Source organism: Stegostoma tigrinum, chromosome 33 (genome assembly GCF_030684315.1).
Source record: "Stegostoma tigrinum isolate sSteTig4 chromosome 33, sSteTig4.hap1, whole genome shotgun sequence".
Taxonomy (NCBI): domain Eukaryota; kingdom Metazoa; phylum Chordata; class Chondrichthyes; order Orectolobiformes; family Stegostomatidae; genus Stegostoma; species Stegostoma tigrinum.
In genome coordinates, this window is record NC_081386.1 from 854,496 (window position 1) to 876,362 (window position 21,867).

Here is a 21,867-nt window from a genome sequence, read left to right on the forward strand (position 1 = left end):
GCACCAGGTACTGATCCATGCTCTAAGTTCATCACTTCTATTCCTGATACTCCTTGAGTTAAAGCAAACACACTTTAACCGATCCCTTGGTTCCTTCCCAGAAAAATCCTTCCCTCTAGCTGGTCTACCTCTTGCTATTGCCTCACCTGCATCAGCTCTCACCTCCGGTATACAGCTCAGGTTCCCACCCCCCTGCCATACTAGTTTAAACTCTCTCGAACTACTCGAGCAAACCTTCCACCCAGGACATTGGTCCCCTTCCAGTTCAGATGCAACCCGTCCGTCTTGTACAGGTCCCACCTTCCCCAGAAGGCATTCCAATTATCTACATATCTGAAGCCCTCCCTCCTACACCAGCTGCGTAGCCACGTGTTAAGCTGCGCCCGCTTCCTGTTCCTCGCCTTGCTATCTCGTGGCACCGGTAGTAAACCAGAGAACACTACTCTGTTTGTCCTGCTCTGCAGTTTCCATCCTAACTCCCTGAAATCACTTTTTATATCCTCAATCCTATTTCTGGCTTTATCATTAGTCTTCCGGGTCCGTCTTACCTCCGCTGCTGCTCGCACTCAAAATTCTTTCCAAAACCTTGCTGACCACAGACGTAAGACTGACTGGTCTGTAATTTCCAGGGATTTCCCTATTCCCTTTCTTGAAAAGAGGAACAACATTTGCCTCCCTCCAATCTTCCGGTACGACTCCCGTGGAGAGTGAGGAAGCAAAGATCTTCGCCAGTGGCTTAGCAACCTCCTTTCTCGCTTCCTGGAGCGACCTAGGATAAATCTGGTCTGACCCTGGGGACTTATCAATCTTAATGTTTGCAAAAATTTCCAGCACATCAACTTCCTCAATCTGGATCTGATCAAGCCTGTTCCCCTGCTCCTCAAAGTTCTCATTCACAACAACATCCCTCTTACTGTAACTCAGTCCCTTGATCATGGCAACATCCTTGTAAATTTCTCCTGCACTCTTTCTAGTTTAATAACATTCTTCCTATAGCAAGGTGACCAAAACTGGATGCAATACTCTAACTGCAGCCTCACCAAAGTCCTGTGTAACTGCAACATAACTTCCCAATTTGTGTTCAATGCTCTGACTGATGTAGGCCAGTGTGCCAAAAGCCTTCTTCACTGCCCCATCTACTTAAGACTCCACTTTCAGAGATTTGCACACCTGAACTCCAAGGTCCCTCTATTTCAGTACACTCCTTAAGGTCCTACCATTCACCATGAAACTCCTACCTTGATTTGGCTTTCCAAAATGCAACACCTCACACTTATCTATATTAAACTCCATTTGACATTTCTTGGCCCACTTCCCCAGCTGATCAAGATCCGGCTGCAATTTCTGATAACCTTCCTCACTGTCCATGATGCCACCTAGTTTAGCGTCATCCGCAAACTTACTAATCATGCCTTGTACATTCTCGTCCAAATCTTCGACATAGATGACGAACAGCAATGGGCCCAGCACCGACCCCTGAGGCAAACCACCAATCACAGGCCCCCAGTCCGACAAGCAAACTATTACTCTCTGCTTCTTACCATCAAGTCAATTGTATATACGATTTGCCAGCCCCCCCTTGAATTCCATGTAATTTAACCTTCCAGAACAGCTTACCATGTAGAACTTTATCAAAGGCCTTAGTGAAATCTATGCAGACTATGTCTACTACCCTACCCTCATCAACCTTCCTGGTCACTTCATCAAAGAACTCTAACAAATTTGTGAGGCATGATTTCCCATGCATGAAGCCATGCTGACTATTCCTAATCAAACCCTGTCTTTCTAAATGCATGTATACTTTATCCCTCAGAATCTTCTTGAGTTATTTACGTATCACAGATGTTAAGCTTACTGGTCTATAATTTCCAGGTTTTTCTATGCAGCCCTTCTTGAATAAGAGTACAATACGGATATTGATTTCTAGGTGGTTGCCAGAAATGGAGACAGAGAGGTCCAGGAAGTATTAGAAATGGTCCAGGTGAGCTTAAAGTTGGGGTGGAATGTGTTGGTGAAGTGGATGAACTGTTCGAGCTCCTCGTGGAAGCACGAGGTGGCACCGATACAGTCATCAATGTAGCGGACGAAGAGGTGGGGTTTAGGGCCAGTGTAGGTATGGAAGAGGGATTGTTCCATGTAACCTACAAAGAGGCAGGCATAGCTAGGTCCCATGCGGGTACCCATGGCCACCCCCTTTTGTCTGTAGAAAGTGAGAGCAATTGAAAGAGAAGTTGTTGAGGGCAAGGACAAGTTCAGCTAAGCAGATGAAGGTGTCAGTGGAGAGGGACTGGTCGGGCCTGCGGGACCGGAAGAAGCGGAGGGCCTTTAGGCAATCTGTATGGGAAATGCAGGTGTATAGGGGCTGGATATCCATGGTAAAGATAAAGTGTTAGGGGCTGGGGAATTGGAAGTTCCAGAGGAGGTGGAGGGCATGAGTGGTGTCACAGATGTAGGTACGGAGTTCTTGGACCAAGGGAGAGAAAATGAGGTCCAGATAGGTGGAAATAAGTTCGGTGGGGCAGGAGCCCAACAAGTCTACACCAACCCTCCGAAGAGTAGCACACGCAGATTCACCCCAGCTTTGAGGTGACCCGGTGGCTCAGTGGTTAGCACTGCTGCCTCACAGTGCCAGGGGACCTGGGCTCAATTCCACCCTGGGGCGACTGTTGTTTGGAGTTTGCACGTTCTCCCCATATTTGCATCGGTTTCCTCCGGGTGCTCCAGTTTTATCTGACAGTCCAAAGATGTGCAGGCGAGTTGGACTGGTCATGCTAAATTATCCATAGTGTCCGGGGAAGGGTAGGTTAGGTGGGTTATAGGGGCGAACGGGTCTGGGTGGGTGCTCTGAGGGTATGTGTGGACTTGTATGGCCAAAGGGCCTGTTTCCAAACTGTAGGGATTCTATGGTCTACCCTATCCCTGTAACTCTGCATTTCCTGTGGCTAACCCACCCAACCTATACATCTATGGACACTATGGGCAATTTGACACAGCCAATCCACCTACCCTGCCTCATCTCTGGACTTTGGGAGGAAACCAGAGCACGCAGAGGAAACCCACACAGACACAGGGAGATTGTGAAAACTCCACACAGACAGTCGCCCGAGGATGGAATTGAACCTGGGTCCCTAGCGCTGTGAGGCTAACTATTGCTCACCGTAATGCCACTCCTTAGCAAGAAATGCTATTTTCAAAATAACTGACACACAAAACCTTTACACAAAAAAACACATCACCTTAAACACAATCAACACAACTGGAATATTTAAACAGATAGCTTCTATCCGTTTTATTGTACTCAGATCTCAATATCAGATTTAAATTTAACAATTGACACAGTGTTCATTACAATCACATGTATTTTTCCTTGTGCTGGAGTTCCACATTCACCGACAAGGAATCCATTACCTCAGTGATTTCAAGTTTTTTGCAAATAAAATATTGTCTTTCCTCTTTCTCTACTACACCACACTAAACTCTTTCAGCCTCCTTCCATCCTCTTCCTTGAAATCCCCTTAATACTGCACCCCTTGCAACCTAATCCTCCAGGCTTGGACTGACAAGTACAAGTAACATTTGCACCACACTAATGCCAGGCAATGAATATCTTCAATAACAGATAACCTAATCATTCCCCATCACCCACTTAAAATTCAATAATGTTACCATCACTAAATTCCCCACCATCAATATCCCTGAGTTATCACTGACCAGAAACTCAACTTGATAGATCACAAAACACAGTGGTTACAAGAGCAGGTCAGAGGCCAGGGATAACTCACCAGCTAACTTCCAACAGTTTGTCCACCATCGACAGGGTCCAAGTCAGGAATCTGATGGAATATTCCCCCTTTGCCTGGATGAATTCAGCTCCAACAACACTCAAAAAACTGGAAACCTATCAGGACAAAGCAGTCTGGTAATAGCGAGAACTGCAGATGCTGCAGTTAGAGTCAATACAGCATGGAGCTGGAGGATCACAGCAGGTCAGGCAACATCAGAGGAGCTGGAAAGTCGATGTTTCAGGTTTCCACCATTCATTAAGACTGGTGAGGGCGAAGTGAGCTGGAAAATAAATGGGGGGGGGGCAGTGTTTGGGGCTGCCCAGTCCCACCCCAATCTGCTCATTTCCTTTCCTACTCCTCTGATGCTGCCAGACCTGCTGTGTTCCTCCAGGACAAGAAAGCAGCCTGATTGATTGGCACTACTTCTACAAGTATCCATTCCCTCCATCCCGATGCTCAGGAGCATCAGTGTGTACTGACTACAAAATGCACTGCAGAAATTCACCAAAGATCCTTAGACAGCACGTTCCAAACCCACAACCACTTCCATCTAGAAGGACAAGGCCAGCAGATACATGGGAACACCACCACTTGCAAATTCTCCTCCAAGCCACTCACAGTACTGATTTGGAAATGTACCGCTGTTCCTTCACTGTTGCTGAGTCAAAATCCTAGAATTCCTTCCCTATGGGCTTTGTGGGTTAACTTACAGCACGTGCACTGCAACAGTTCAAGGTGGCAGCTCACCACCACCTTCTGAAGGACCACCAGACACAGACAATAACATAATGGACAACCAGAGACGTGCACATTCTACGAGTGAATAAAAAAAATTGAATAGAAAATTGGCTGAATGGGAGGAAACAGAACGTGGTGGTAGAAGACTGTTTGTGTGGTCGGCTGCTGGTGTCCAGTGGCATACCTCAGGGGTTAGCATTCAGCTCAGATGGCTATTTCCACCGCCGCCAACAGGATGCCATCACCAGACACATATTTCCCTCCCCTCCCTTGTCAGCCTTCTGCAGGGACTGGTCCCTCTAGGACACCTTGGTTTGCTCCGCCTCCACTCCCAATGCTTCCCCACATACAGACATGGCAGTTTCCCATGCAATTGCATAAGGTACAATACCTGCCATTTACTTCCTCCCTCCTCACTATCCAAGGCCCCAGACACATGTTCCAGATGGAGCAGTGATTTATCTACACTTCACTCAGTCTACTGTACTCGTTGCTCACTATGTGGTCTCCTCTACATTGGGGAGATGAAACATAAACATGGGCAACTCTTTTGCAGAAAACCTATTTTCTGTCTGCAAAAATTGATCCTGAGGTTCCAGATACCTGTCACATCAACGCACTGCTGTAGGGCCATACACACACCAGCAGGATCAACATCCCTGTCTCGGGCTTGCTGTAATGCTCCAGTGAAGCTCAGCACCAGCTGAGCATCTCACTTTCCACCTTCAGTATTCAATATTGAGTTCAATAATTTTAAGGACTGAGCACCTTCTCCCATGTACTTACTCCAACCCCCATACACCAGGCCTTTTCATCACATGGCTACTACCACAACCAACCCATTGACAGGTATTAATAGTCCCCATTAGCAGCTATTGATCCTCCCTGATTGACCATTACCCATTCGTTTTGCATACCCAACTGCTGTTCTCTCTCTTTGAGCTCCATCTCCACCTATCATTTACTCATCCCACCCACGTCATTTTCAGCTTGTACACAAATTTTCTCTTTGCTACAATCAGTTCTTAATTAGGGTCACTGAACCCGAAATGTTACCTCTTTCTTTCCTCAGATGCTGCCAGACCTGCTGAGTCTTTCCAGCAATTTCTGTTTTTGTCTGGACCCCTGACTGATAGTGATACATTTAAATTATATATAGTTGAACATGTGGAGGGTATGATAAAAATAAGTTTGTGAATAACACGAAGATTGGCTAAGTGTTTGACAGTGAGGAAGAAGGTCTTAGGTTACAGGAAGACATAAACAGATTGGTTAGATAGGCATATCAGTGGTAAATAGAATTTAACCTGTTAAGTGTGAATCAATGTACTTTGGAAGAAGTAAGAAGATAATGAATGGAAAGATAGTTGGAAGCTCAGAGAAGAGGGGGTGCTTGTCCATCAATGTCTGAACATGATGGGCAGGTTAATATGGTAGTTAAGGCATGTGAGACACTTGTCTTTATCAGTCAAAGCAAAGATTATAAGTCCAAAGATGTACAAGTTAGATGGATTGGCCATGCTAAATTGTCCACAGTATTCAGGAATATTCTGTCTATGTAGATTAGTCATGGGAAATGCAAAGTTAGAGGGATAGGTTAGCAGGATGGGGTCTGGGTGGGATGCTCTTTGGGGAGTCAGTGTGGACCTGCTGGGCTGAAAAGCCTGTTTCCACAATGTAGGGATTCTATGAAAAAAAGAGCAGGGACGTTATGTAGAAATTCTACAGAAATTGGTTAAGCCACAGCTGGAGTATGAATGCAGTTCTGGTCACCACGCCATAGGAAGGATGTGATTGCACCGGAGTAGGTGCAACAGGTTAATGTTTGGGACGGAGTGTTTCAGCTATTGAGAGATTCTGAATAAGCTCAAGTTGTTTTCTTTACAGTAGAAAAGACTGAGGAGGGACCTGATAGAGATCATGACAGACATGGACAGGGTGGATAGCGTCAATAACAAAGGAACTTGATTTTAAGGTGAAAGGCGGCTGATCAGAAGAGATTCACTCACTATTCGCCCATTGGGTGGTGTGAACCTGGAATGCACTGCCTATGAGGCAGGAAACTTCAAACCTTTAAAATTGTATCACTGAATGAGCAGTTGAAATATCATAACATTCAAGACTACGTGCTAAGTACTGGAAAGTGGGATTAGTGGAAATTTAGAATTAGAGCTTTTTGTTAATGTTATGCTTCTCTATGTTATCACCTAAGCCTGTGTTTTAATTTTACATGCTAATCTCTTATGTGACACCTTATTGAAGCCCTTCTGAAAGTCCAAGTAAACCACATCCACTGGTTCCTCCTTATCAATTTTTAGTTACATCCATTTCCCTTCCATAAATTCATGCTGACTCTGCACATTCCTGTCAGTCCTGCAGGTAAAAGGCCAAATTTAAACTCATCTAAAGATTGAAACTGGCAACAAGAAGGAAAATATAATTGCTATAATATACATACATCTGAAATATAGGAGACCTTGGTTAAGCAGTAACTGATGCCCTTCCTTTGTTCCCTTGAAGGCATTAACAATTTCCACGAAACTTGGGACTGGTTTCTCCTGTAGAAAGGACTTGATTGGTATGGCAATTTCCTGTCTGATAGATATTGGTTGGGTTTTCAACAACAATCCAGCAGGTCGTCTGGTCAGTTTCTCATGCCAGCCCACCTATTACCAACTTTGTTGATTTCAATTTCATAACAGATTCTTGTCCTAACATGCTCTATCACTTTGGATTTCTGATCGAATATCAGAACTGCAAGATGCCCCACAATAAACCAGATGTTATTACAAACGTGATTTACAAGATCATATTAAAATCTTCTCTCAGATGTTTGCTAGAAATAGAAAATAACTTGACACAAGCATTCAAGTAGTCTAAAAAGAGCTCAAGTTAATAATCCAAAAGATTCTTGTAGGGTAAATTCTTACATGATCGGCAATATCCAGATCACATTCTGTATCAATTAGTAGCTTGACAATGGAGTCATGGTTGTGCAGCACTGCAAGATGTATTGCACCGGCCCCTTGCTGTAAAAGACAGGCAGGTCACTCATGGCAGTCTAGACAAATGTTTGCAAAGTCACTGACCTCCCTTGACATGAACTGCAACTGAAATATTAACAAAAGCATCAGCAATACTGTAAAAGAAAAACACCATGGTGAAACTTATTGTCTTTCAAACATCAGGCCAGACTGCAAGAATACCAAAATTTTAAGAGAATAAATTAATTTTACTGTTCAGGGCAGTAAAGATAGACCTTAGTGAGAAAGAAGTCTCTCAGGAAGATCTCAATAAGACCATAGGACATATGAGCAGAAGTAGGCTATTCAACCATTGAATCTCTTCAGTCATTCAATGAGACCATAGTGATCTGGTAATCTCCAAATGCAATTCCTTGCCTTTTTCCCCATGGTCCTTGATTCCCTTACTGATTAAAAATCTATCTCAGCCTTGAATATATTTAACAGCCCTGCCTCAACAGCCTTCTGTGGTAAAGAATTCCCCAGTTTCACCACTCTCTGAGAGAAGCAATTCATCCTCAGTTCTTCTTGAATGTGTAACACCTATTCTGAGATTAAGCCCTCTGAAGCTAGACTCTCCCACCAGGGGAAACATCCTTACCCTATCTATCCTGTCAACTCCTAAGAATCCAGCAAGAGGAGAAGCCATGGGCATGATAAAGCATATGGAAGGACGAGAAAGTACAACTATATCTATTTTAACACTAGCAATCCGACTGATAAGTCAGATAATTTTCCTGCTCCTCTGATGCTGCTTGGCCTGCTGTGTTCATCGAGCTCTACACCTTGTTATCTTAGAGCGTGTAGACTTTGCTTAAAAAAGAAATTAAGACAGCAAAGAGGGACAACAAAATATATTTCGCAGACAGGATTAAGGAAAACCCCAAGGGATTTTACAATTATATTAAGGGCAAGAGGATTACCATGGAAAGAATGGAACCTAATAGGGACCAAACAGGCAATCTGCATATGGAGCTAGAGGATCTGGGTCAAGTCTTAAATGAATATTTCTCAAATGTATTGACAAAGGAGAAAGATATTGTAGCTGGAGATTTCAGTTGGCATGGTGAGGTTCTAGAGCAAGTTAAGATTAATAAGGAAGAGATATTATACGTTGTAGTGGGCATAAAGTGCATAAATCGTCATCTGATGAGATGTCTTTCATAGCAACCTGGGATACAAAGGGGTACAAATGGCTGGGGCCTTGGCAGAGATAGTTAATACTTTGTTGGCTGCAGGTGAAGTGGCCAATATCCTGCAGATGACAGGAGGATCAACGATCTGATTCCTTTGTTCAAGAAGGGCAACAAGGATAATCCAGGTAATTACAGACCAGTTAGTCTGACTTCAGTAGCAGGGAAATTATTAGTAAAAATTCTGAGGGATGGGATTAATCAACACTTGGAAGGCAGCGATTAATCATGGACCATCAGCACAGATTTGTTGAAGGGAGATCCTGTCTAACTAACTTAGTTGAGATTTTTTGATAAGGTGACTAAACATATTGATGACGGTACTGAGATTGATGTGATTACATGGGCTTCAGTAAGGCCTCTGACAATGCCCCACATGGAAGGCTGGTTGAAAGGTAAGAGCTCATGGGATCTGGGGGAAGTCAGCAAACTGGATCAAAAATTGGATTGTAAATAGGAGGCAAAGATTGATGGTGGAGGGTTGTTTTTGTGACTGGAAGCCTGAGATCAGAGGCTGGAGTGTGCAATGGAGATCGGTGCTGGGGCATTGCTGTTTGGTCTGCAAATTAAAGACTTGATTGCAAATGTGAAAGGCATAAATAGTAAAGCGCACATGGACTTCAGTAAAGCCTTTGATAAGGTTCCACATGGTAGGTTATTTGAGAAAATACGGAGGCACGGGATTGAGGGAGATTTAGCGGTTTGGATTAGAAACTGACTTTCTGTAAGAAGGCAACGAGTGGTGGTTGATGGGAAATATTCAGCCTGGAGTCCGGTTACTGGTGATGTGTCTCAAAGATCTGTTTTGGGACCAGTGTTGTTTGTCATTTTTATAGATGACTTGGACGCAGGCATTGCTGGATGGGTGAGTAAGTTTGCAGATGACACTAAAGTCAGTGGAGTGGTGGACAGTGTGGAAGAATATTGCAGGTTGCAGGGAGACCTGGACAAACTGCAGAATTGGGCTGAAAGGTGGCAAATGGAGTTTAATATGTATAAATGTGAGGTGATTCACTTTGGGAGGAATAATAGGAAGGCAGAACACTGGGTCAATGGAAAGATTCTTGGTAGTGTGGATGTGCAGAGAGATCTTGGTGTCCATGGACATAGATCCCCAAAAGTTGTCACCCATGTTGATAGCGCTGTTAAGAAGGCTTACAGTGTGTTAGGTTTTATTGGTAGAGGGATTGAGTTACAGAGCCGTCATGCTGCAACCGCACAAAACACTAGTGCGGCCTTACTTGGAATATTGCATACAGTTCTGGTCGCTCCATTACAGGACGAATGTGGAAGCATTGGAAAAGGTGCAGCGGAGATTTACCAGGATGTTGCTTGGTCTGGAGCGAAGGTCTTATGAGGAAAGGTTGAGGGACTCGGGTCTGTCCTCATTGGAGAGAAGGCAGCGAAGAGGGCCTTTATTAGAAACATACAAGATGATCAGAGAAAGATTAGATAGGGTGGACAGTGAGAGTCTTTTTCCTGGGATGGTGACGTCAGCTTGTACGAGGGGGCATAGCTACAAATTGAGGGGTGATGGATTTAAGGCAGATGTCACAGGCAGGTTCTTTACTCGGAGAGTGGTAAGGATGTGGAATGCCCTGCCTGCCAATGTAGTTAACTCACCCACATTCGGGGCATTTAAACAGTCCTTGGATAAGCATTTGGATGTTGATGGGACAGTGCAGGGGAATGGGCTTAGATTAGTTCACAGGTCGGCGCCACACTGAGGGCCGAAGGGCCTGTTCTGCGCTGTATTGTTCTATGTTCTACGTAGGTTTGCAGATGACAGAAAAATTGGTGGAGTGTTGATTGTGATGAGGGTGGTTTCAGGCTACAGTTTGATATTGATCAGCTGGTAAATTGAGCAGATGGAATTTTATCCTGGTAAGTGGGAGATCGAACAAGGGAAGGATTTGCACAATGAATGCTAGTTTCCTAGACAATATTGAGAAACAAAGTGACCATGGTGTACAAGTCCACAGACCTCTAAAGGTATCAATTCAGGTAGATTGGATGGTGAAGAAGGCATATGCTTGCCTTCATTATCCAGGAGCCAGCAAGTTTATAAAGTATTGATTAGGCCACAACTGGCATACTTCTAGTTCTGGTTGCCACACTATCAGAAAGCCATAATTGCAATGAAGAGGGTACAGAGGAGATGCATGCGGACGTTATCTGGGATGGAAAATCTCAATTATGAGGAGAAACTGGGTAGGCTGGGTTTGTTTCCCTGGGGCAGAAGAGGCTAAGAGGAGATCCTTTGGAAGTATACAAAATTATAAGAGGCAGAGACAGGATAGATTGTGAGAAGCTGGTTCCCATAGTAGATGGATTTAAGACCAGTGGGCATATGTTTAAGCTGAAGAGTAAATCATTTGGAGGAGATCTGAGGAAACATTTTTAACCCAGAGTGTGGTAAAAATCTGGAACATGCTACCTGAGATGGTGATGGAGCCAAGTACTCTTGCAACATTTAAGAAACATCTGGACAAGCTCTTAAAATACAAGGTGCATATAAATAGGATTAGTATAGTTTGGTTAACATAGATATGGTGAGCCGAAGGGTATGTTTCTAGGTTATATGACTCCAATACCCTATGTGTTAATCACGTCGCTTCTCATTTTTTCTTCGTTCTCATTCTTTGATAACGAGCCCAAAACTGTTCACAGTATTCCAGCTGTAGTCCAATTAATGACTTCAATAGTTTCAGCAAAACGTCCCTTCCGTTTATATTTAGAGCACAGAACATAGGGCAGCACAGAACAGGAGCAGGCCCTTCAGCCCACAATGTTGTGCTGAACAGGATGCCAAATGAAATAATCCCTTCTGCTTGCCATTGGTTCATATCACTACATTCCTTGCATATTTATGTGCTTATCTAAAAGTACCTTAAAAGCCCCTATTGTACCTGCCTCAATTACCTCTTCTAGCAGCACACTCCAGACTCCAAACTTGCCCCTCATGTCTGTTTTGAACTTCCAAACGCCCAACCTTCAATCCATGCCCGCTAGTATTAGACATTTCAATTCTGGGAAAGAGGTTCTGACCATCCAACCTATCTATGCATTATAACATTTTAAAGACTTCTACCAAGTCTCCCCTCAGCCTCCACTGCTCAAGAGAATACAGCCTGAGATTTTCTGGCCTCTCCTTGTAGCTCATAACCTGTAATCCAGGCAGCATCCTGGCAAACCTCTTCTGCACCCTCTCCAAAGCCTCCACATCCTGTCTGTAATGTGGCAACCAAAAGTGAACACAAATTACACAAGTGTAACCTAAACAAAGTCTTATAAAGATGCAGCATGACATCCTGACTCTTGTACTTGATTCCCTGACCAATAAAAGCAGGCATGCCAAACACCTTCTTTACCACCCTATTTCATTCCTGTTGAAATAAATTGACTATTTGTGTCATCCTCACGACTTGCCTTCCCAGTTATTTTTATATCATTCACAAACTCAGTGTGAGTACATTCAGTTCCCTCATTCAAGTCATTAAGGTATTTGTAGCTAATTGTAGCCTCAGGTTGTCAACTGTAAATCCACCCTTATCCCTACACTCTCTTCCATTATTTAGACAGTTGCCTATTCATTTCCAACACCATGTGTGCGTATCTTATGAAGTAGCCTAAACACCTTCTGAAAATCCAAATTTAACACACCCAAATCTTCCCCTTTATCTACTCTACTTGTTACCTCCTCAAACAATTCTAATAAATTTGTCAGAAATGATTTTGCCTTCATGAAGCTATGCTGACTCTGATTAATCATTTTATGTATTTCTAAATGCTCTGCTATTACATTCTTTGCAACAGACTCTCACATTTTCCCAATCACCTATGTTAAGCTAATTGGCCGATAGCTGCTTGGCCTGCTGTGTTCATCCAGCCTCACATTCTATCTTGGAATTCTCCAGCATCTGCAGTTCCCATTATCTCTGGCTGATAGCTCCTGTTTTTTTTTTTGTGTCTCCTTCCCTTTTTGAATATGGGTGTCCACTGGCAGTTTTCTAGCCCTCTGAGTCTTTTCCAGAATGCAACTATTCCGGAACGATGTATCCACCATCTCTACGGCTGTTTCCTTTAATATCAGAGGATTCATCCCATCCGGTTCAGTCTTTAGCCCCATTACTTTCTATAGTACATTTTCTCTCCTCCTCGTGCTCATTGAAATTTTGGTAATCTTAGTATGCTATTACTGTCTTCTGCTGTGAACTCTGGTACAAAGTATTTGACTCCTCAGCCATTTCCTGCTTCACCAGTGTTATTTCTCCAGCTTCATTTTCTAAGGGCGCTATACTTACTTTGGCTTCACTCTTCCTCTGGTCCTATAATTTTCCTATTTGAAGAATCTGGCTGTTCACCTTGATATTACTTGCAAGTTTATTTTCTTTCTTTTTTTGTTTGCAAAACTTTCCCAATCCTCTGGCTTACCGCTCATTCTTTTGTTTTATTCATTCACAGGATGTGGGCATCACTGGCCAGGCTCCATTTCCAATTGCCCAGAGGGAAACACATCGCTATGTGGTTTGCAGTTACACATCGACCTTCTCTAAAGGAAAAAAAACCTAAAGAACTGGAGATGCTGTGTTCTGAGGAAGGGTCACCGGACCGGAACGTTACCTCTGTTTTTGCCTTCACAGATGCTGCCAGACCTACTGGGCTTTTCCAGCAACTTTGTTTTTGTTCCTCTACAGAATATTAGTGAACCAGATGGTTTTTTCCAACAATGGATTCATGGTCATCATGAGAGTCCTAACTGTAGATTTTTTATTGATTTCAATTCAAATTCCATTTTCTGCCATGGCGGGATTCAAACCTGAGTCTCCAGAACATTACCTGGGTCTCCGGATTAACAGTCCAGTGATAATACCACTAGACCACCACTTCCCCTTGGTGCTTTATACGTTTTTTCTTACAACTGATACTATCCATGACTTCATGGTTGGCTCATCCCTTTCTGTAAACACTTCGTCCTCATTTGGATATCTCTTTGTTGTGAGACATGAACTATTTTCTTAAAAGTGTCATCTTAAAACTGTCTTTGCCGCTAAGCTCATTCCCAGTCTACTCCACTGACTCTACTTTCATTCTTTTGTAATTACCCTCTTATAGGCTTAGCATAGTTGTATCCGACCCAAAGACAGAAATTGCTAGAAATACTCAGCAGATTTGGCAACATCAAACCAGAGCTAATGTTTTGGGTCCAGTAACTCTCCTTCAAAAAACTAATTTCATCAATTTCTGTTTTTGATTCTGATTTCCAGCATCCTCGGTTCTTTCAGCTTTTGTTTCTGACCCCTTTTTCCTCCCTCTCAGGCTGAATGCTAAATTCGACTATGCTATGGTCACTGTTTCCAATTGGATCTTTTACTTTGACATCATTTATTAAACCTGCCACATTACACATCACCAGATCCAAAATATCTCTGATATAACAAGGTGTAGAGCTAGATGAACACAGCAGGCCAAACAGCATCAGAGGTGCAGGAAAGCTGATGTTTCGGGCCTAATCACTTCTTCAGAAACATCTAGGCCTAAAACGTCAGCTCTCCTGCACCTCTGATGCTGCTTGGCCTGCTTTGTTCGTCCAGCTCTACGCCTTGTTATCTCAGATTCTCCAGCATCTGCAGTTCCTACTATCCTGATCTTTGGTTGGACTCACCAAATGTTGAAACTGTCCTCAATGCATTCTATAAATTCTTCTTCAGCCAATCTGTCTATCTCAATCTGCATGAAGGTCAAACTTACCCATTATTAATATATAGCAAACCTTTTGTTAAACAGCACCTGTGGAAGCAGAAATGTGCTGGTTATTTGAGGAGAAATCGCCTCGAAATCAAATGAACTGTCGATATTTTGTGTGGCCATTCAATTGAACAAAAAGTATATTTACAAATGAAGTAAACAAAATAAACTAATGATGGACAGAATACTACACTAAACTTTGCAGTATTTCAGATATATAATTTTTACCAGTATTTCGTGAGTGCCAGCTCATAAGGCTCCGGGTAAAACAAAGTTCGCTGTACTGCCTTTGTTACATGCCCTCATTATCTTCTAATTTATTCTCTGTGCCACCATATGCTACTGTTAGGGGGTCCAAAGACTGCTCCTACCCGTGTCTTCTTTCCCTTTTTATCTCTTAACTTCGACCAACGTGGATTCTACGTTTTCCAATTCAAGATCATTTCTTGCTTCTGTGCTTATTCTGTCTGGTGCCAGCAATGCTAACCCAACACACATTCCTTTCTGTCTGTCCTTTTGAAAAGTCACATACCTGTGAATGTTTAGTTCTCAGATAATAAAATGTGAGGCTGGATGAACACAGCAGGCCAAGCACCGTCTCAGGAGCACAAAAGCTGACGTTTCGGGCCTAGACCCTTCATCAGAGAGGGGGATGGGGTGAGGGTTCTGGAATAAATAGGGAGGGAGGGGGAGGCGGACCGAAGATGGAGAGAAAAGAAGATAGGTGGAGAGAGTATAGGTGGGGAGGTAGGGAGGGGATAGGTCAGTCCAGGGAAGACGGACAGGTCAAGGAGGTGGGATGAGGTTAGTAGGTAGATGGGGGTGCGGCTTGGGGTGGGAGGAAGGGATGGGTGAGAGGAAGAACAGGTTAGGGAGGCAGAGACAGGTTGGACTGGTTTTGGGATGCAGTGGGTGGAGGGGAAGAGCTGGGCTGGTTGTGTGGTGCAGTGGGGGGAGGGGACGAACTGGGCTGGTTTGGGGATGCGGTGGGGGAAGGGGAGATTTTGAAACTGGTGAAGTCCACATTGATACCATTAGGCTGCAGGGTTCCCAGGCGGAATATGAGTTGCTGTTCCTGCAACCTTCGGGTGGCATCATTGTGGCACTGCAGGAAGCCCGTGATGGACATGTCATCTAAAGAATGGGAGGGGGAGTGGAAATGGTTCGCGACTGGGAGGTGCAGTTGTTTGTTGCGAACTGAGCGGAGGTGTTCTGCAAAGCGGTCCCCAAGCCTCCGCTTGGTTTCCCCAATGTAGAGGAAGCCACACCGGGTACAGTGGATGCAGTATACCACATTGGCAGATGTGCAGGTGAACCTCTGCTTAATGTGGAATGTCATCTTGGGGCCTGGGATAGGGGTGAGGGAGGAGGTGTGGGGGCAAGTGTAGCATTTCCTGCAGTTGCAGGGGAAGGTACCGGGTGTGGTGGGGTTGGAGGGCAGTGTGGAGCGAACAAGGGAGTCACGGAGAGAGTGGTCTCTCCGGAAAGCAGACAGGGGTGGGGATGGAAAAGTGTCTTGGGTGGTGGGGTCGAATTGTAGATGGCGCAAGTGTCGGAGGATGATGCGTTGTATCCGGAGGTTGGTGGGGTGGTATGTGAGAACAAGGGGGATCCTCTTTGGGCGGTTGTGGTGGGGGCGGGGTGTGAGGGATGTGTTGCGGGAAATACGGGAGACGCGGTCAAGGGCGTTCTCGATCACTGTGGGGGGAAAATTGCAGGAACAGCAACTCATATTCCGCCTGGGAACCCTGCAGCCTAATGGTATCAACGTGGACTTCACCAGTTTCAAAATCTCCCCTTCCCCCACCGCATCCCTAAACCAGCCCAGTTCATCCCCTCCCCCCACTGCACCACACAACCAGCCCAGCTCTTCCCCTCCACCCACTGCATCCCAAAACCAGTCCAACCTGTCTCTGCCTCTCTAACCTGTTCTTCCTCTCACCCATCCCTTCCTCCCACCCCAAGCCGCACCCCCATCTACCTACTAACCTCATCCCACCTCCTTGACCTGTCCGTCTTCCCTGGACTGACATATCCCCTCCCTACCTCCCCACCTATCTTCTTTTCTCTCCATCTTCGGTCCACCTCCCCCTCTCTCCCTATTTATTCCAGAACCCTCACCCCATCCCCCTCTCTGATGAAGGGTCTAGGCCCGAAACGTCAGCTTTTGTGCTCCTGAGACGGTGCTTGGCCTGCTGTGTTCATCCAGCTTCACACTTTATTATCTTGGATTCTCCAGCATCTGCAGTTCCCATTATCTCTGATAATGTTTAGTTCTCAGCTTTGATCTCCTAGTAGCCATGTCTGCATAATAGATAAAGGATTATATCCATTAATTTGCATTTGAGCAGTTAATTGATCTATTTTGTTCACTACTTCTTGCATTCAAATAAGGAACATTAAATTTGCTTTTTGACCTTTTTATTTCCCTTTTGATTCTGTTTACTGCTGTTTCTAAATGTTTGCACATCCTGTCCCTTCCTGTCCCACTTTGGGTATCATTTGTAAAATAATTGCCCTGTACTGCTGCCATATTCTCTTAATTTGTAAACCTTTATTTCCCCTCTCTAAAACTCTGCCTCCTCTGATTAGTTACAAGGGCGGTAGAAGGGCATAAACTGACTGTGATTAAAGACGTATCAAATCAAAAAAACACTAGAAAAATGTGGCAAAGATTGGTGGTAAACCAGAGGATTGGGAAAGTTTTAAAGCCGACAAAAGATCAGCAAAAGATAATAAAGAGTTAGGAAATAAACCGTGAAGTAAATTAGCAAGTATAAAAAAAAATGTATGGTAAGAACTTCATTAAATGATTGAAAAGGAACAGCAAGGACATAGGCTCCTAAAAGAACAACACTGGGTAAATAACAAGGACAAGCAAGAAATGGCAGAGGAGATAAATAAATATTTTTCATCAGTCTTTACGGTAGAAGACACTAGTAGATTTCCAAAAATACTGAATAACAAATGGACTGGTGGGAAGGAGCTGGACGAAATAAAGACAATACACATTCCCACAGAATGTAGCCTAATAGATTGCATCTTAGGATTTCAAAGGATATACTAGTGGTAAACATCCAAGAATTCTTAGATTCTGAAAATATTCCAGGGGATTAGAAAACTGCCAATGTACCACCTTTATTCAAATGGGATGGAGACAAAAATAGCCCAGTTAGCTTATGCTGTTCTACACTGACAATGAATTTAAGGTGGTCAATTGGGGTTTGCAGTGAGGCGATTTTGCATTTATTAATACAGAGGAGATACTCCTTACAGACAGAAAAACATATACACCAGCTGCACCTGTTTCAACTTAACAAAATAAGTGATAGCCATTCTCCGGCTCATTTCTCAGGACAGTTGACTCAGGTCTTACATCAGCGGTGAGCAAATTAGTGGAAAGGGCTTGAAGAGATATGATCTATGATCACTTGGAAAGGCACAGTTTGATTCATGATAGTCAGCATGGATTTGTGACGGGTAGATCATGCCTCACAAACCTTATTGAATTCTTTGAAGAGGCGACCATTCATCCTTCTCACTTCATTAAATAATGGCTGATTTATGCCTCAAGTTATTGCCGTACTTGCTGTATATGCAGTAACAGTCTCACAATACATTATTTATACAGGATTAATTTGAGAAAGGCCTTAAATATGGTCCCCAATTGAACCAAGATTTGTTAAAGGTATATGTGGGTGGGAGGGAAGAATACCATTCCTCCTGAACTCCACGGAAATTTGACTGTGATAGGTTTCACTTTCACTAAGCCAGAACTCAGTCCCTAGAAGAAACTCAATTCCCTACAGAAATAATCTTTCAAACTCACGTGGTTAGCCGCATCCACATTTATGTCAGCTTCAATCAGCAGCTCAGCCACCTTCACCCAGCCGTGACGAGCTGCATAATGCAGAGCAGTCATATTCTTCTGCATGAAGAAACACAAAATGGGCTTAAAGCCTTCAAAAGCAAAGGCTGATTATATTTAATATTCAAGATAACAGTGCCACAGATGAAGGTTAATTGGAGAGATGAATCTTGTAACGTACAGATGCAACACCTATTGCTTTCAACAATTGCAAAGGCGACAGTGCTGGTCACTTACAAGCATAATCTCAGAGACTACCTGAAAGAAAACATCGCTGATAGTGACAACACAGGACAAAGAACTTTCCTTTGTGTTATGAATGTACAAACGGAAGTAAATTTAAACAATTGGAAAAGAGGACACAAAAAGCTAATTAACTGTTGAGCCACAATCTGCTATCTATCCATACAGTGTCATTTCACATACTCAGTTAGTTTGCAGATATAATTACCCTTTTGGAGGGTGTAAATTATTTTCAGAAGAGCCATGCAATCCTTTCCGAAATAATTCAGAGATATAGATAGAGTGGACAGCCAGAGACTTTTTCGTAGAGTGGAGGAACAAGGCGGCATAGTTTTAAAGTGAGTGGAGGTAGACATAGGGGGAACGACAGAGGTAGGTTCTTTTCTCAGAAAGTGGTAGGGGCATGGAATGCATTGCTGGAGAGGGTAGTGGAGTCACCCTCATTAGAGGCATTTAAGCAGCTATTAGATAGGCATATGGATGATAGAGGGGATGGAAGTTAGATAGAACTTAGGTTTATGGAAAATGTTTGCCACAACACTGTGGGCCAAAGGCCCTGTACCGTGCTGTACTGTTCTACGTTTTAACTCCACAGAGGCCAGTCTCCTGTCATGAAGTCACCCTTTATTAACATGTGGAGAGTTCTTAACACTGATTCAGCTCCCTCAGACCCAGCTCTCAAAGTGAACAGAACCTCTGATACCCTTTTCCTGGTCTGAGCAATGTGACTCCATAGAATCACAGAATCCCCATCATGTGGAAGCAGGTCATTCTGTCCACTGAGTTTACACCGACCCTCTGAACAGCATTCCATCCAGATCCACCCACTACCCCATCCCTGTAACCCTGCATTTCCTGTAACTAACCCACCTAGCCTGCAAATCCATGGTTGCTATGGGCAATTTAGCATGGCCAATCCACCTAACTTCAGATCTCTGAACGGTGGGACGAAACTGACATGGGGAGAATGTGCAAGCTCCACACAGACAAATGCCCAAGGGTGGAATTGAACCCAGGTCCCTGGTGCTGCGAGGCAACAGTACTAACTATTAAACCACCCTGCCGCTATAAGGAGAGTCCTTTATGGTAACCTCAGCTTGTGCTGAATTTGAACCCATGCTATTGACATCACTCTGCACAACAAATCAGTCAGCCAGCCAAGTGAGATAACTCCTGTTTATGTCAATCAACCAGAACTCCATGATTGGAACAGTCCAAATCAGGGAACTTTTATTCTACCAGGTCTACCTAGCTGACCTCGTTGCATTCCTCCACCTCTGAGTCCAAGGACATAGGCTGGTTCTTTTTTGAAGCTCCTCCCAGGGCATTTTAGCACTGGGTCGAGCTCCTCCAACTCTGCCTCTGATACGGGCGGTGTTTAATGCACAGTAGCCTGCCTCTCGCACTCGGTGCATCTTTGAAGAAGTTCATTCATCTCTTCAGTCAGCAAAAGCGTCGAAGCTGTGACATCTGCCATGTCCATCTCAGATTCCAAGGTATATTCAACACTTGGTGGAGAAGGAGAACCAATGGGTTCCGGAACAGTCGGAAAGACAGTCTAGGAGCCAGGGACATTTTGCTCCCGCAACATTTGCAAGGTTGCAGCTTGGTCCATGCGCTTGTTCAGGACCATTGTACCTCCCTGAGCTTTATACTTCACTGGACTTGACTTGCGTGTTCATACCCCTTTCCCATGCAGTGCCATTCCCACAGTTTGCCCCTGAAGTAAGCCTTCCGTCTGGCTTGGCAGAGTTTCATGTCTGGCACTGGCATTCCTGACACCGTCCCCTTCCCCCAGTTCTGGAAATATCAGATTTAACTTGATGGGGAGACTTCGCCCCAAATGCTGGGACGATCCCTGTATTTGCATGAGATATGGTCCTATAAACAAATAGGATCCAGAACAGCGGCAGATAGAATTTAATTTAGGTAAATGTGAGTTGCTGCATTTTAGAAAGGCAAATCAGAGTAGAACTCATATACATAATGGTAAAGTCCTAGGGAGTGTTGCCGAACAAATAGACCTTGAAGTGCAGGTTCATAGTTCCTTAAAAGTGGAGTTGCAAGTAGACAAGATAGTGAAGAACGTGTTTGGTATGCTTGCTTTTATTGGTCAGTGCACTGAGTTTAGGAGTTGGGAGGTCATGTTGCGGCTGTACAGGACAATGGTTAGGCCACTTTTGCAATACTGCATTCAGTTCTAGTCTCCCTGGTGTAGGAAGGATGTTGTGATACTTGAAAGGGTTCAGAAAAGGTTTACAAGAATGTTGCCAGGGTTGAAGGGTTTAAGCCATAGGGTGAGGCTGAATAGGCTGGGGCTATTTTCCCTGGAGTGATGGTGACAGGTAACATTATAGAAGTTGTCATGAGGGGCATGGATAGGGTGAATAGCCAAGGTCTTTCCCCAGGGTACAGGGGATAGGGTTAAGGTGAGAGGGGTAAGATTTAAAGAGGACCCAATGGGCAACATTTTCTCACAAAGGATGGCGTGTGTATGGAATGAGTTGCCAGAAGAAGTGGAGGAAGCTGATAAAATTACAACATTTAAAGTATCTGAATGGGTATATCAATAGGAAGGCTTTACAGCGATATGGGCCAAATGCTGGCAAATCGGACTAGATTCATTTAGGATATCTGGTCGGCATGGATGAGTTGGACGGAATGGCCTGTTTCCATGCTGTTTATCTCTATGATTCTCTAAACAGCGAAGATTCGGGGTGGGGGGGGAGGGGGGAGTGCGCTTGATAGGGTAGATATTGAGAAAATCTTGCTGGCAGTGGGTGAAACTTGAATTAGGAAGCAGTTATAGAATAAGCAGATACACATTTAAAACTGAGGTGGAAAGGAACTTCTTCTCCCACTGGGTAATGAATATCTGGAATTCTCTGCCCCAGAGAGTTTTAGAAGCTAGTTCACAAAGTTGTTCGAGAGAAAGCAAATTGATTTTTGAAATAGTTATAGTTAAGGGCTATGGTGAATTGGCATGAAAAGAAATTAAGGATGGGGCAGATTAGCCATGATTTTACTGCCTATCGGATAGTTTTGAGGGGTTGAATACCTGTTCTGATTTCTTAAATTCTTGTATTTGATAGTGCACCTCCCTCTTTTCCCACTACTGGGCCCATGAATCAAAACTTATTCGTGAGCCGGACACTCAATTCCATGATCTTAATTATTCCACACCAGTTTGCACATGGTAGTAACCAGAATTTTCATCTTTGAGGTTTCCTTTTTTGATATAGTATTTAGTTTCTCAGACCACATGCCTT

General features: G+C 43.9%; 1 protein-coding gene across 2 annotated transcripts in view; it reads right to left on the reverse strand.

Moving 5' to 3' along the window:
- Positions 1–21,867, reverse strand: part of ankdd1a (ankyrin repeat and death domain containing 1A) — a 189,664-nt gene that overhangs the window by 77,071 nt on the left and 90,726 nt on the right. The window contains exons 9-11 of one of the 2 annotated variants that reach the window (XM_048563010.2): positions 18,317–18,415; positions 7,454–7,552; positions 3,783–3,898 (exon numbers count right to left, since the gene is read on the reverse strand). In XM_048563010.2, the coding sequence (XP_048418967.1) occupies positions 3,783–3,898; positions 7,454–7,552; positions 18,317–18,415 (314 nt within the window). The remainder of the gene's footprint in view (positions 1–3,782; positions 3,899–7,453; positions 7,553–18,316; positions 18,416–21,867) is intronic. The other variant, XM_059639229.1, reaches the window with a different exon arrangement.